Here is a 14,559-nt window from a genome sequence, read left to right on the forward strand (position 1 = left end):
GCATTGGCCCCCAAGTTTGCCAATATGTGAAGTTACTGAAATTAAGTCTATACTAACTGAGCTTTTAGTCTTAACTTAAGGGTTAAATTACCTCTTTTGAAAGTGTGTTTGCATTGTTCAACTTTGCGTTCAATAGTTGCGTTCAACTCGGCGCAGGGTTGCACGAAAAAAAAAGTTGAATGGCTAAAAATATCAAAATATGAAAAAATATCAAAATATTCGCCATAAAAAGGTGTTTGCATTGTTCAACTTTGCATTCAACTTTTGGTTGAATGGCCTTTCAACTAATCGCTTTCAACAAAGTTGGTCGCCAGCCAACATTTAGCCATTCAACTTTTTTTTCGTGCAACCCTGCGTTGAGTTGAACGCAATTGTTGAACGCAAAGTTGAATAATGCAAACACTGCTTTACCTTCCTTTTATTAGCTCGGGATGTAACAATTGGGGTGTTCACAGTTCGTTCCAAATAGTGTCTCAAAATGTAGACGTCTACATTTTAAGACGTTTTCTAACCGTAAAATCTGTGGTGTTGTTGTTTCCCATACAAAATTGGAAAACGACGCCGTCTACATTTTGTCACACTCAAAGGTATGTTTTTTACGCGTCTACATTTTGCAACCTCGCAGCAGGGTTGCTTTATGGCAATACTAATCACATTTTTTTTTTTTATTGGGCACGTTTTCCGTATTTGCATTTAATTTCAGCGTAATTTCTGATGAAAAGAAACAAATCAAGGAAAAGAAATAACAAATATTACGAATTGGTAATTAAGTTAAATAATTACAATTTTTCAGAAACAAAATCGAAAGGCGACATATAAAAAAGCACGCAAAGAAGAAATGTCTGGCAACACCAGCAAAGTTTTGAGACGATTTTGCGACGACTGCTAGAAAGGGGTGCTCACAGTTTGATGCTAAAGATGTCTCAAAATGTAGACGTCTACATTTTCAGACACAATTTGGAACGAACTGTGAACACCCCATATGTAATATTGATGCGCCTACAAGATGCAGCGATTTCTATTCTCAAGTTACATACCTGATGACAGTACGAATGGCAATTATAATAGGGAGGTTTTAGTTTTTTAAACTATAATTTTATTAGTACTGTTAAACGTTATAAACTAACATGATTCAATAACAAAACGTTTGCTCAGAAAACAGTTTTCTCGCTCCTTCTTGACAAACGCGGCTTCATTAAAGCATAAACAGACGGCAGCGTTGATCCGGATCAACTCGGGAATTAACTTCAGTTGATCCGGGTTAAGCCCGAGTTAATCCGGATCAACGCTGCCGTCTGTTTAAGCTTTTAGCAAGGCATTGTGTGTGGGTTAGTGTGTGTGGGCACAGCTTTTGTAAGGGAGTTAAGGGAGTGTCAAAACTCGAATGGTGTACTGTGATCTAATGTCACTAGTGAGCAAACCTTTAATTATAAAAAATAATTATAATTAAATAAATAAAATAAATTTACAAAAGTTCAAATTGTCAAATTCCACTTGTAGGGGTACTACTGTACCTTATCTGCGAACAGCTGTTGCACCAATAATTTTTATCCCCTTCTAATTTGTTTTGATATATTGTGAACGATCCACAAAAAAACAGATCGTGTGCGGCATGTTGTGAATTTCGTCAATTAAGCGTGGCTGTGAAAAATTGCATTTTTATCAGATTTGTTCGTTGGGTCCTTTTAGTCATAGAGTCAGAGCCTAAAAAATTTTGTTCCTTATATTCCATATTTTTGCATAAAAATGCCGAAAGAACAGTTCCGCGAAGCTGACGTTATCAAGAAAATGTAAACTATATTATATCAAAAGTTATAAAACTCATATTTATTATTTTCCTAGTTCCCATGTGCAGTTTTGCATCAGCAGTCCTGAGGAAATCCAACAGGAATCACATTTACGCATCGTTTCAAAAAACCTGTATCAGGGTCAACGTCAACCAGTTCCTTATGGCGTGCTGGACAAACGCATGGTAAAAGATAGCTTTAATGGTATTTACCAATTTTTAATGCATATATTGAATTCAGGGCGTGAGCACCAAAGACGCCACCTGCGACACATGTGGCCAAGGTCTGAATGAATGTATTGGACATTTCGGTTATTTAGATCTCGCGTTGCCGGTATTCCACATTGGTCATTTTCGAGCAACGATTTCAATTTTGCAAATGATTTGTAAAAGTTGCTCGCATGTAATGCTTCGAGAGCCGGATAAGCGCGCATACGAAAAGAAGCTTCTAAATCCGAACTTGTCATATTTAGCAAAAAAGGCCTTGCATGGACAAATTTTAACTAAGGCCAAGAAACAAGCAAAATGTCCCGATTGCGAAGCGCCAAATGGTGGCGTAAAGAAAGGTCCAGGCTTACTAAAGATCTTACATGATCCCTGTAAGGGTAAAAAGCCAGACGCTATCATGACTGATGCGCTAAATGAGTTATTGCAGGCGACGGAAAATAATCGCGAGCTGCAGCAAATGTTAACAACATACAATCAAGTGGAGGAGTTAAATCCCTTAACAGTTTTGGAATTGTTTAAAACTATACCCAAAAGCGATATACCATTGCTCGGCATGACTTCAGATAACGCCAGCCCAGCAAATCTAATTGTAACACGCGTTTTTGTACCGCCTGTCTGCATTAGACCTTCGGTGCTGTCCGAAGTTAAGGCGGGAACGTAAGTTAAAACTTCATCAAGTTTTGTTTCTATCGTTAGCTTAGAGTGAAAAGTTGCCAAGTTCATTTCTTTTTTTTTTTTTTTTAATATACAAAATAATTACTTTACTATTTTCTTTAAGTATATGGCCAAATTTGAATAGAGCTTTGCGTGTGTAAAGCTCGATGTTAATTAAAAGATTTCATATTAATTTGGCGTTATTGAGTTTTCTTGTGTCTCTTTTGGACTTAGCTAATTTGCCTTTCGTTGAATATATGTAATTCGGAATAAACAAAGGAGGTTCCTTAATACCTTTGAAAAAGATGCATTTTTAATTTCTCTTGCTTATATCAAAATATCCGCCTGCACAAAAAGCGGACTTAGCAACTTTTTACTCTAAGCTAGCGATGTGTACATATATTTTATTGGATTTCCTTATAGCACTGAAGATGATTTAACAATGAAACAAAGTGAAATCTTGCTCATCAACGATGTCATACAAAAGCATATGACTGGTGGTGGCAAGATCGAGCTCATCCAGGAAGATTGGGACTTTTTACAATTGCACGTAGCACTGTATTTTCACAGCGAAATCTCTGGTATACCGCTGAATATGGCGCCAAAGAAAACGACACGCGGTATTGTGCAACGTTTGAAAGGCAAGCAGGGTCGCTTTCGTGGCAATCTGTCAGGCAAACGTGTGGACTTCTCTGGACGAACTGTTATCTCACCCGATCCTAACTTAATGATACACCAAGTGGGCGTACCAGAACGTGTTGCCAAGATACTTACCTATCCAGAGCGTGTCAACCCCGCAAATGTACAAAAAATGAAAGAACTGGTCAAAAATGGTACACAAAAGCATCCAGGCGCAAATTACGTGCAGCAGCGTGGTTCAACATTCAAAAAATATCTGGCCTATGGTAATCGGGATAAAGTTGCACATGATCTAAAATGTGGCGACATTGTTGAGCGTCATTTAAGCGATGGCGATATAGTACTCTTCAATCGTCAACCTTCACTACATAAAATGTCCATTATGTGTCACCAGGCTAAGGTGCAACCACAGCGCACATTCCGCTTCAACGAATGCGCATGCACTCCTTACAATGCTGATTTTGATGGTGATGAAATGAATTTGCACTTACCACAAACAGAGGAGGCACGTGCCGAGGCTTTAATACTCATGGGCAACAAATCTAATTTGATAACACCGAAAAATGGCGAAATACTTATAGCAGCCACACAAGATTTCATTACAGGCGGCTACTTGCTAACACAAAAAGATGAATTTCTAACCAAGGAGCAGGCAATGCAACTGGCAGCTTGTTTCCTAGCTGGACCCGATGCTAATATGCGCATAGATATGCCACCTCCAGCAATATTAAAGCCGCGCAAACTCTGGACAGGCAAACAAATATTCAGCCTACTGCTGCGTCCGAACAAGCAATGCCCAGTGAAGACAAATTTAATAACAAAAGGTCGCAACTACACTAGTAACTATGACTTGTGTGTTCGAGATTCGTGTAAGTTGTATACATATCTACATATATGTACTTCGGGGATTATTTAAAAACTATTATACAGTTTTTGTGTTTTATATTAATTTTAGGGGTAATTGTGCGGAACTCAGAGCTTATTTGTGGTTCAATGGACAAAAGTACGCTGGGTTCTGGAACGAAAAATTGCATATTCTACGTTATATTGCGTGATTTTGGGGAACTCTACGCTACCAAATGCATGTGGCGTTTAGCGAGGGTAAGTAAATTGTTACAAATGGTTTCAAACATGCTATTAAAAACTGAGATTTAAACAGAAACGGAAGGTTATTAAGATTATTCGTCACTTTGCTTAGAGAAAAATAAAAATAAAAATTAACCTCACAGTTCACTTATACGACCGGATACTAGTTTCATTAACAACTTTACTTATCAGTTAATCAGTTTTGTCTCAGCCTATTGAATGATTTCGTTAGCGGATTTTCCACTAAAGAACTGAACGAAAAACACGTCGCAATATTGTCAAAATAATTACTTTTGTCATTAGTAAGAACATGTATACATGCATACATTCCTATACAAATTTTTATTAATTTTAACAATAATCAGCCAAGCTTTACCGGCTGTTATTGTCTTTTCGCAAAAGTTACCCGGTTTTACAAGCTTTTATTTAACTTGTTCTGTATGTACTTATGTATGTATGTTCAAGGCAAATCTTGCAATCAATTTTTGACGAACTTCTCGATGACCTAGAGACTTGAAACTTCACAGTTGGCTCAGAACCTGATGACAATGCAATATGAAATATGAGTTAAACCGATAGGTGGCGCTGGAGTCGAGATATTTGAAAACCCGTATTTATTGGGATCCCTTTTTTGTAGTCACACGATTGGTAAAATACAGCCAATTTCTATTGAGAAATTTGTACAAATTGTTGGTCGTAGTTGGGATAACGAAAAATGTTTGTGCATTCACACGATTGGGATACGATTTGCACCAAGTTTTGGGGTAATTTTGCTATCGCATCGCATTACAGAGTAGCCCCAAAGTATTTATGGCCCGATTTCTTTCATATTTAGAAGGTTGCTTCAAAAATAAATGTTTTTACAATTAACTTATTTTAAATTAAAAGCTTATAAATAATCGCGATAAAATTATCGAATTCTAAATTTTTTGTGTTTTAATACACTGTGCACGCGCTCAAATTAAAAGCAATTTATGTTGTTTAGCAAACCAATTACTCCCATAATACCAAATAAACACATCAGTAAATCCCCTTAATTTATTTGCTGCACTACAGATTTTAGCAGCAGTATCTGATAAATACCCGTATATAAATAATATATGTATGTATATGTGCATTTCAAATTCAATTGATTGGTTCTCAATTTCTTTCGTATCTTATCAGGCTAAAATTTCAAGTTTTTCCGAGAAGCAATTAAAGAGCAGAAAAAAGTGTCAGTCTCTGTTGTTGTTGTTGTAGCGGCTACAACAACCCCGCCCAGATCGGTTGGTATCTCAGTCGTTGTCGTCAAGTTCCACTAACGGCAACCCTAGGAAGCGTGCAGCTTCTGCGGGGTTTGCCCATAAGGACAAGGTCGTTAGGGATGTCGGGTTTGCCGGGCATGCGAAGAGATGTTTCGAGTCATGTGGGGTCTCTCCGCATGCCGGACATTCATTAGGCACATCCTCATTCAGCCTACTCAGGTAGGAGTTTAACCTGCTGCAGTAGCCGGAGCGAAGTTGTGCAAGTGTGGTGCGCGTCTCCCGAGGCAGATGAAGCTCCGTCTCGTCAATGTCCGGGGGTGGTGTGCCTAGAACGGCATTCACAGGTCTAGAGTCTACATAACTCGAGACTGAGTCCCTGTGAATGCCGTTCAAGGCCTGTCTGTAGGCTGTCGGGTCCAGAGGTTGCTTAATGAACCTCTGGACTTCGTCCGTTAGTTCATATAGATGCCTCCTGACGTGCCTAGGCGAGGGCTCCTCTGCAAGCAGCTGTCTGCACGGGTGGCCACTTCTGTGGGTCCCGATCAGGAACTGCTTGCAGAGCATTATATTGTGCTCCTTTACCGGGAGCATTTGCGCCTCGCCGTGCAGGTGGTGTTCAGGCGTCATCAGGAGGCATCCCGTCGCTGTCCTCAGTGCGGTGTTTTGTGCGGTCTGTAGCTTCGTCCACTGCGTCCTACTAGTCCCAGGCGACCACACTGGCGCTGCGTAGTTCAAAACCGTCAGTCTCTGTAGAAATTCGCTGCAGTACCGATATTCATGTAAAGCGTATTTCTACTCTGATAGAAATCGATGTTTTATTTAAATTTAGTTTCAGTAGCTTTCTATTAAGAAAAAACCCAACTCAAGTGCTCTTGAAGTTTCTATGCAATCACAGCTAAAATATGCACAGCCTGTCCATTATTCTTGTGTAAAAAAATAAAAATAAAAAAAGTATTGTATTAAAATAGCCAAATTTATTTCTTTTTTTCAAGGCAAGTACTTTTCAAGTGCTATTAAAAGCTATGCCCGTCACCTGCGATATGTAACCCAGGAATGAGGTTAAGCGTGCGTAACCCGACGGGTAACCCTCAGTGCACATATCTTCTGCAACAAATGAATTTATTCCGATTTGCATCCACGTGCCCGTTCGATCTGTTGTTATTAATGGTCCACCAGAATCGCCGCTGCAGATTGACATATCAGTGCCATTTTCACCTTGAGCACATAATGTTGAACTAATAACCACATTTGCTCCAAATACCGATTCACAGTTGTTATTATTAATAATTTCAACTTGTGCATAGAGTAAATTATTTGAAAAATCCAAATTTTCATCATCAGTTAAACCAAAACCAGCGATCATGGCTATTTGGCCAATGAAATTGAAGTTTGCATACGAGCTTGGCACCAGCTGTATGGGTTGTATGGTTTTGCTAAATGTTAATGCTGTTGGTAGTTGAATAAGTGACACATCATTGTTTAGAGTCGCATCGTTATAATTGGGATGAACATATAATTGTGTTGCAGTCATATTCAATGCATTAGGATTGTTAAATAACACGGTACCAAACATTAGAAACATAGAAGATTGTCCATAGGTGCAATGTGCTGCAGTGAGTACCCATATTGTGGAAATAATCGAACCACCGCAAAGCAAATCGTCCTGAGGATCTAATTTCAATATCACTTGCCAGGGAAATTGTCCAGACGAAGCAGGTGTACCGGAAATAATGCGATTTTGCTGTTTGAAAAGAGAATTAGTTTATTATTCACTCAAGGGTTCATAATATTAATTATTAGCTTTACGAAATAAAAATATACATATTATTTAAGTATACAGTTCAAATAACTGGACTTTGGTATGGACGGAAGGAAGTGACAATCTAACTGTGGTTGCTGTCTGCGTTGCCAACTATGCTATATTTTTTTTGTTTTGTTGCAGTTATAAGGCAAGAGCATTTAACGCTTCCATCCAAACAATTTAAATTTTTTTAAATATTGGTGCCTGTGTTATCTTTTGGTTAGTTTTTGTTATTAGCTCTGTATGTAATAACGCTTGGGCACATTAAAAACAATTGTTTTCATGCAGGATTTTTTTTTTGTTTTTTAGGAAACATCTTAAAGATTTTTTACGCGCGCACAAAAAATTGTGATGATTCTTGCGTACCATCACACAAATCTTAATATTTTTTTTTTGTTTCCACACCAAATTCAATGACTTCATTTATTCTTTAACTCACAATTTGCCCTAGCCTGATATCAGGCCCAACGTAGCCTTGCACAGTCGCAAGTATCACCATCAGGTATAAGAATGGCAAAAGTTTAAGTCTCATTGTTCCGAGAAGTTAAATAGCACCTACCGCGAATATCACAACAACGCTAGCACTTTGCCAAATAACGTTAAACTGCTCTGACGCGTTGGCCATTACCAAGTTTTATAACTTGTGAAATGCTTACCAGCTCCGACGATTAAGACGTATCTATACTATGGGTATTTTTATCACAATAAATTGTTTAAAAAGTTGAAGCTCTTACTTGCTATCTCTTAAATGCCTTATTGTACTTTTTAATTGTATAATTCATTCAACAAATGTTGTTATTCAATATCTTATCGGCCAACAGGTGCCCGCTCTCTTAATTATAGTGTAGATGGCATGTTTTGCTTGCAAAAAAAAAATAATAATAAGAACAACTCTCAGCTGATTACAGAAAATATGTATGTAATTTCTTTACAAATCCGGCGTCAATTTTAAGCAATACTACTTGTTTTGGAAATGTTTACGCTTTACATCGATAATGTCAGTAATTTATTCTTGGCGATTTGCTCATCCATAGATTCTACAGCGGAAATCGCTTACATATTTGATTTAGAGATTAATAAATAACAAAAATAAAGTTTCATTTATTTTACATTCGAATATTTATTAGAACTTTATTTGTTTTTACAAGCAGCTATTAATTTAATTTTTACATTAACAGATCGCTTCATTTTTCATACAAAATCGTGGCTTCTCTTTTGGAATCAGCGATGTTACACCTAGCAATAAACTGCTTGAGGAAAAACAAAAATTGTTGGAAAGAGGCTACGCCAAATGCGATGAATACATTTTAGAGATGAAAAAGGGTACATTACAATGTCAGCCCGGTTGTACGCCAGAACAAACGCTCGAAGCAGTAATGTTGCGTGAACTCTCCTCAATTCGCGAACAGGCAGCTAAAGCTTGCTTCCGTGAACTACATCCCACAAACAGTGCACTTATTATGGCACTATCCGGTTCGAAAGGTTCCAACATCAATATTTCACAGATGATTGCCTGTGTCGGGCAGCAGGCCATAAACGGCAAGCGTGTGCCAAATGGATTTGAAAATCGTGCGCTGCCACATTTCGAGAAGTTCTGTAAGTTTGCAGATAAATTGCCCCACAAAAACTTTTCCATTTAAAATGCTTTAATTCATAAATTCGCAATGTTCAATTTTTATATTTTTTTAGCGGCTATACCGGCGGCGCGTGGTTTTGTGCAAAATAGTTTTTACTCTGGCCTTACGCCTACGGAATTCTTCTTCCACACAATGGCTGGTCGTGAAGGTTTGGTCGATACAGCTGTAAAAACGGCGGAAACTGGTTATCTCCAGCGTCGTTTGGTGAAGGTAATTGTCTGTTTGTCAAACAAGAAAAAGCAAGTTACATTTAATAAATGAATGCTATTTTTTATATTCTTCTATCTTTTGCCAATCTATTGTACTTATGTAGTGTCTGGAAGATCTGGTAGTGCATTACGATGGCTCCGTACGCAACGCAATTGGTGAAATAGTCGAGCTTATTTACGGTGGTGACGGTTTAGATCCGGTTTTCATGGAAGTTAAAAACAAGCCAGTGGATATGGTGCGTCAATTAAATCATTTGCGCGCCATTGTACCGGATCGCAAGGGTACACCACTACCTGCATCTGAAATTCCGCCTGTAGCACGTAAAATTATTTCAGAAGACGAATTCACCATGAGCCGAAAAGATTTTCAAAACGAAATTATGTAAGAAAAAGTTATTTAAAGCATGTACATATATTGTATATTTGTAAGTTAATTCCATTCAACTCCCCTGCACAGCTCCTTCATTGATAAGGTGGCTCAAAAGATCGCTGGCGTACAAGCAAAGTACAGGCGACATCCGAAATTAGCACATGAAATTGAACGTCTCACCGAAGAACAAATTCGTACTTTCATGCGTTGGGTAAACGACAAATACAATCGCGCTGTCACTGAGCCTGGCACTGCTGTAGGGGCTGTAGCGGCGCAAAGTATCGGTGAGCCGGGCACACAAATGACATTGAAGACGTTCCATTTTGCTGGTGTCGCCTCCATGAACATTACACAGGTGCTGAGATAGAACTTAAAATGATTACTGAGTTTGTGACTATTATTCATTATTTTTAATCTACAGGGTGTACCGCGTATCGTTGAGATTATAAACGCTACCAAAACCATTTCAACGCCAATTATAACAGCGGAAATTGAGAATAACATTAGCATGGAATTTGCGCGTAAAGTAAAGTCGCGCATTGAGAAGACCACGTTAGGGGAGGTAAGATCCAAAATTTTGAGGCTTTGAAATATTTCATTAATACTTATCACACACGCATAGATTTCATCGTACATTGAGGAAGTTTACAGGTCAGATGACTGCTTCTTAGTCATACGTTTAGACTTGAATCGTATTAAAGTATTAGGCTTAGAGATTAACGCCGAAACTGTACGTTATTCGTAAGTATAGCGTCCTTAATTCTTTGGTCATAAGCAATAACCGCCTAAGTCGAAAAACCTGAATTCGAGAAAAGGCTTTTTAAACATTCGGATTGTAATGCTATCCTTGTCGGGAAACCAAAATATTTTCGACCATAACTTTCTAAGTAGTCTAGCTGGCGCGATGGGTATTTCACATACGCATGGAATAGTAGTTGAAGAATACGATAGCATTTACAACACCATTCTTTCTTAAGTCAACTTAGGCGGTTATTGCTTGTAACCACAGAATTGTAAATAATGCAATGCTTAAAATAATACTGTCACCTTACACTAGGATTTGCACCTCAAAACTACGAATCAAGCCAGCGCTAGTGGATGTTGTCGGCGCGTCAGTGATCACAGTACATATTGATACCTCAAAACATGGTGCCTCACTCAATGCTGAGCTACAACGTCTAACCATTTCCATACAAAATGTTGTCGTAGCTGGTTTGCCGAACATCTCACGCGCTGTCATTGCTATAGACGACGCACACTCACCGCCCACCTATAAGTTATGCATTGAAGGCGCTGGTTTGCGTGATGTTATGGCCACATTCGGCGTTGTGGGCGCACGCACCAAAAGTAACAACATCTGGGAAGTGTATAATACGTTGGGTATTGAGGCAGCGCGTACCACTATTATGACTGAAATCACAGATGTAATGGAGGGCCACGGCATGACTGTGGATCATCGTCATGTAATGTTGCTGGCAAGCCAGATGACGTCACGTGGTGAAGTTTTGGGCATAACTCGGCATGGTTTGGCGAAGATGCGAGAGTCTGTATTCAATTTAGCATCGGTGAGTGGAGAATATTTCATTTTCCTATGAATTATTATTTATGTGAATTTGCATTCAGTTTCTATTAAGTATGCATTTTTTATTTCGAATATAATCAACTTTTTAATATTTAATTAAGTAAAAAGTCTAAACCGCTAGCATCATTCCTAATTCAAAGCCCGTCGTTTGTAAATTTTCATACGCCTGAGCCTAACCTTTTTAAATATCATTCTTTTAAGAACTCGCCAGTATCTGTGATTCGTCTATACTAAAAAAATACCCTTTATACCATGCTATAATATATTGCAGTTCGAAAAAACCGCCGATCACCTATTCGATGCCGCGTACTTTGGCCAAACCGATGCTGTTGATGGCGTCTCCGAGCGTATTATCCTAGGCATGCCCGCCTCAATTGGTACCGGACTCTTTAAGCTTATACACAATCACGAGGACACCGCGTTGCCGGAAGTGGATCCGCCATTATTTCATGCTGTAACAGCGTGACCATTTAGTTTAATGCCTATATTCGGGTGATATTTATGTAGGCAACTCATTGCAAATAATACCGGTGCTGCTGCGTTCTGCACGAAATAAATTGGGACTCCTATCTAAACGATATCGTGAACTCAATTTTCAAACTAAAAGTAATATATTTTCAACTCAAAAAAAGTACAGAACTGTACTAAATACGTTAATTACATCAACTTAAATAATAATATTTCAGTCGATTTGTTGCGAATTATCGATTGAATTAAAACTGCAATTGCAGTTATTTCTTATGTTTCTTATTCATTACATTTCGTAAATTTAATGATTTTTAATTAAAATATTATCCATTGAAAAGAGCAGAAAAATTTCGTTATGATGTGTAGAAAGATATAAATTTGTGTATGAGCTTGGCTGTTTAAAAATAGATTCGCACAGCATCATCGGCGTTCTGTTCGACGGGACAGTAAGGACATTTGAGTATATGACCATTACTCAACTTATGCAATGCATCATTGGAGATAACATGTCCGCATGTCAATCGCTTTGGCGGATTATCCTCCGTGGTCTGCTGGCGCAAAATGGGACAAGCGAAAATCGAGTGATAACGATACTCAGGATCAAGATCAATCTCTATTGGCAACTCATCACGCGCATTCCAAATGCTTAACACCTGACGTGACTGCATAACCTGAAGAATAGAACATAATTTCAACATAATTTTATTTATATAAAAATCCACATTAACACTTACCTGCTTAATATTGAGCAATGCTGGCAGAGCTGTGCATCCAGCGTTAATAACTACAGATAATGCTGAATTTTTGCTGATACCCAATGTATGGCAGGCGTCTTTCATAAATACATATGATGCCTCCATCCACACTTGTGGCGAGATCAAATGCTTATACGGCGACTTATCTATGCCCATGGGCAAATAAATGAAGCATCCCATTAAATTTGGTATTTCATGTTCGAAGCGATCGATAAACTTGTTAAAATTTTTGCGGGCGTAAGCGATCGCCTCCGCTTGTGCGCCTATACCACGCGACATGATTTGCAAAAATGCTAAGCGATGTAGTTTGAATTCAAGAGTCGAATTCTTAGCAATCAATTCGTTGGAATAGCGTGTTGCCCACTCTAGTGCTGGTCCCAATTCTTGCTGCTGTATACCCTTCCAAATGCGATAGATTTCAGCGAAGCTGCTTTCTGAGTCGAAAACTTCTTGCGCCATTTCTTCGGGCATGCCAGACTCCTTAATTAGTAGACGTGCAACGTCGTCCATACCCTGGCGACAATAATGCTTTGCCATTACTTTGTTTAGCAACATCAAGTTGTCTTCATCTTGCAGTGCATCGACGCGCGTTGTAGCCGTGAAATCGGAAACAAAATTGCGATCGATTGCTTTGCCCACTTTTGACACTGATCCGTGCAAATCACGATGTTCCGCCGAAAGCCGTTGCAATTTTTCGTTGGCCTTGTGCAATGTGTCCAATACGTGCTTCACTTGGCACTCGTTGAGTCGTGGTTTTGCCGCTAAAGAAAATAATTAAATTCTAATATAAATTGCACTCTGTTCGATAGCGACTTACGTTCCATTTCGACCTGCATTTCGGCTTCATCAGCCATTGGATCATCTACATCGGAAGGCGCATCCACTTGTGTACTGGTATTTATTGTGCCAGTCATCTCCTGCTCAGCCTCGTTGAGCACCTTTAACAACTCTTCCAATAACGTAGCTACATCCGCAATTTCTGCGGTAGCATTTTCACGTATATCTTGAAATTTAGATATTACACGATCTAACTCTTTCTCTACGGCATTCAATGCCTCTAGGTCTGCGTTTTGCATGTTGGAGACAGGAAAACTAGCAGAAATTTCAGTTGGACTAACTGCGTATTGCTCTGGAAGAAAATATGCCAATAATTCCAATTTTCTTCAGTCAGCCTTTTTTCTTCCCTTCGGAGATAAAGTTTTTTTCTTTGTTTCTGTATTCCCCACTTATCTTTTCTATGTTGCTGAACAGTTTTAACACCAAACGATTTTTCGTTTGACGAACTTACACTTTGCTAATTAAATCGTGCAAATTAATTTTAGTTTTGCTCTCAGCTAAAAGCGAAAAAAATACATAAAAATTAAAATGTTTTGTTTTTCTTTTAACTAATTTGGTTTTTGATACCTGATATTGCGTTTGCTTTTATTTGCTGATGAATTAGGGATGGAACGATACGAGTAAATTCAAGTACACACTCGATACTTTTCGTATTTTGGTATCGATATTTTTGAACCAAGTATTGGGTAGGTATCGAAAAAACATACTCGTATCGAAGCCCGGTACTTAGGCAAATTTCGCATGGCAATTTTTTCCTCCATTGTTATTCCCAATATGGATCGTCTTGGGCCTTATGGCTGCTTAATTTCCAGCGGCTACAACAACCCCGCCCAGGACGGTTGGTATCTCAGTCGTTGTCGTCAAGTTCCACTAACGGCAACGGCGTGCAGCTTCTGTGGGGTTTGTCCACAGGGACAAGGCCGTTAAGGTTGTCGGGTTTTCCGGGCATGCGTGAGGGGTCTCTCCGCATGCCGGACATTCGTTCGGCACACCCGCATTTAACCTACTCAGGTAGGAATTTAGCCTGCTGCAGTAGCCAGAGCGAAGTTGGGCTATTGTTGTTCTGGTCTCCCGAGGCAGATGGAGCTCCGTGGCGTCTATGTCCGGTGTTTGTGTGCCTAGAACGGCATTCACAGGTCTTCAGTCTACATAACTCGAGACTGCGTGGCTGTGAATGCCGTTCAGGGCCTGTCTGTGAGCTGACGGGTCCAGAGGCTGCTTAATGAACCTCTGTACTTGGTCCGTCAGTTCATATAGATGCCT

General features: G+C 39.1%; 3 protein-coding genes across 3 annotated transcripts; 1 reads left to right on the plus strand and 2 right to left on the minus strand.

Annotated features, from left to right (window-relative positions):
* The first annotated feature begins 1,572 nt into the window (after window positions 1-1,572).
* Polr3A (RNA polymerase III subunit A) lies at window positions 1,573-11,836 on the plus strand. The gene is made up of 13 exons (XM_017614211.1): window positions 1,573-1,790; window positions 1,843-1,972; window positions 2,028-2,671; window positions 3,092-4,176; window positions 4,263-4,408; window positions 8,617-9,034; window positions 9,128-9,285; window positions 9,389-9,666; window positions 9,742-10,009; window positions 10,076-10,216; window positions 10,277-10,395; window positions 10,712-11,219; window positions 11,508-11,836. Exons 1-13 carry the CDS (start codon window positions 1,747-1,749, stop codon window positions 11,700-11,702), a joined length of 4,134 nt encoding a protein of 1,377 aa, XP_017469700.1. The 5' UTR covers window positions 1,573-1,746; the 3' UTR covers window positions 11,703-11,836.
* Window positions 6,595-8,503, minus strand: LOC108361587 (brachyurin-like). Its single transcript, XM_017614230.1, has 2 exons — window positions 7,878-8,503; window positions 6,595-7,378 (listed from the first exon to the last, which is right to left on the minus strand). The coding sequence occupies exons 1-2, from the start codon at window positions 7,968-7,970 to the stop codon at window positions 6,641-6,643; spliced, it is 831 nt and encodes a 276-aa protein (XP_017469719.1). The 5' UTR covers window positions 7,971-8,503; the 3' UTR covers window positions 6,595-6,640.
* Window positions 11,834-13,904, minus strand: Sou (required for meiotic nuclear division 5 protein souji). Its single transcript, XM_017614222.1, has 4 exons — window positions 13,864-13,904; window positions 13,277-13,793; window positions 12,439-13,220; window positions 11,834-12,375 (listed from the first exon to the last, which is right to left on the minus strand). Exons 2-4 carry the CDS (start codon window positions 13,533-13,535, stop codon window positions 12,103-12,105), a joined length of 1,314 nt encoding a protein of 437 aa, XP_017469711.1. The 5' UTR covers window positions 13,536-13,793; window positions 13,864-13,904; the 3' UTR covers window positions 11,834-12,102.
* Window positions 13,905-14,559: the final 655 nt, after the last annotated feature.

The sequence above is a fragment of the Rhagoletis zephyria genome, unplaced genomic scaffold, assembly GCF_001687245.7.
Source record: "Rhagoletis zephyria isolate East Lansing unplaced genomic scaffold, Rhagoletis_zephyria_1.1 Rzeph_scaffold_00019, whole genome shotgun sequence".
NCBI lineage: Eukaryota > Metazoa > Arthropoda > Insecta > Diptera > Tephritidae > Rhagoletis > Rhagoletis zephyria.

Excerpts from the sequence above, each read along its gene's own strand:
- Sou (XM_017614222.1), bottom strand. The coding sequence starts at position 13,535 with ATGCAAAACGCAGACCTAGAGGCATTGAATGCCGTAGAGAAAGAGTTA. Across the intron at positions 13,221-13,276 it reads AATGCAGGTCGAAATGGAAC|CGGCAAAACCACGACTCAAC; the intron begins GTAAGTCGCTAT and ends TATTTTCTTTAG. Across the intron at positions 12,376-12,438 it reads CATTGCTCAATATTAAGCAG|GTTATGCAGTCACGTCAGGT; the intron begins GTAAGTGTTAAT and ends TCTATTCTTCAG.
- LOC108361587 (XM_017614230.1), bottom strand. The coding sequence starts at position 7,970 with ATGAGACTTAAACTTTTGCCATTCTTATACCTGATGGTGATACTTGCG. Across the intron at positions 7,379-7,877 it reads ATATCAGGCTAGGGCAAATT|CAAAATCGCATTATTTCCGG; the intron begins GTGAGTTAAAGA and ends CTTTTCAAACAG.
- Polr3A (XM_017614211.1), top strand. The coding sequence starts at position 1,747 with ATGCCGAAAGAACAGTTCCGCGAAGCTGACGTTATCAAGAAAAT. Across the intron at positions 1,791-1,842 it reads GCTGACGTTATCAAGAAAAT|TTCCCATGTGCAGTTTTGCA; the intron begins GTAAACTATATT and ends TTATTTTCCTAG. Across the intron at positions 9,667-9,741 it reads GATTTTCAAAACGAAATTAT|CTCCTTCATTGATAAGGTGG; the intron begins GTAAGAAAAAGT and ends TCCCCTGCACAG.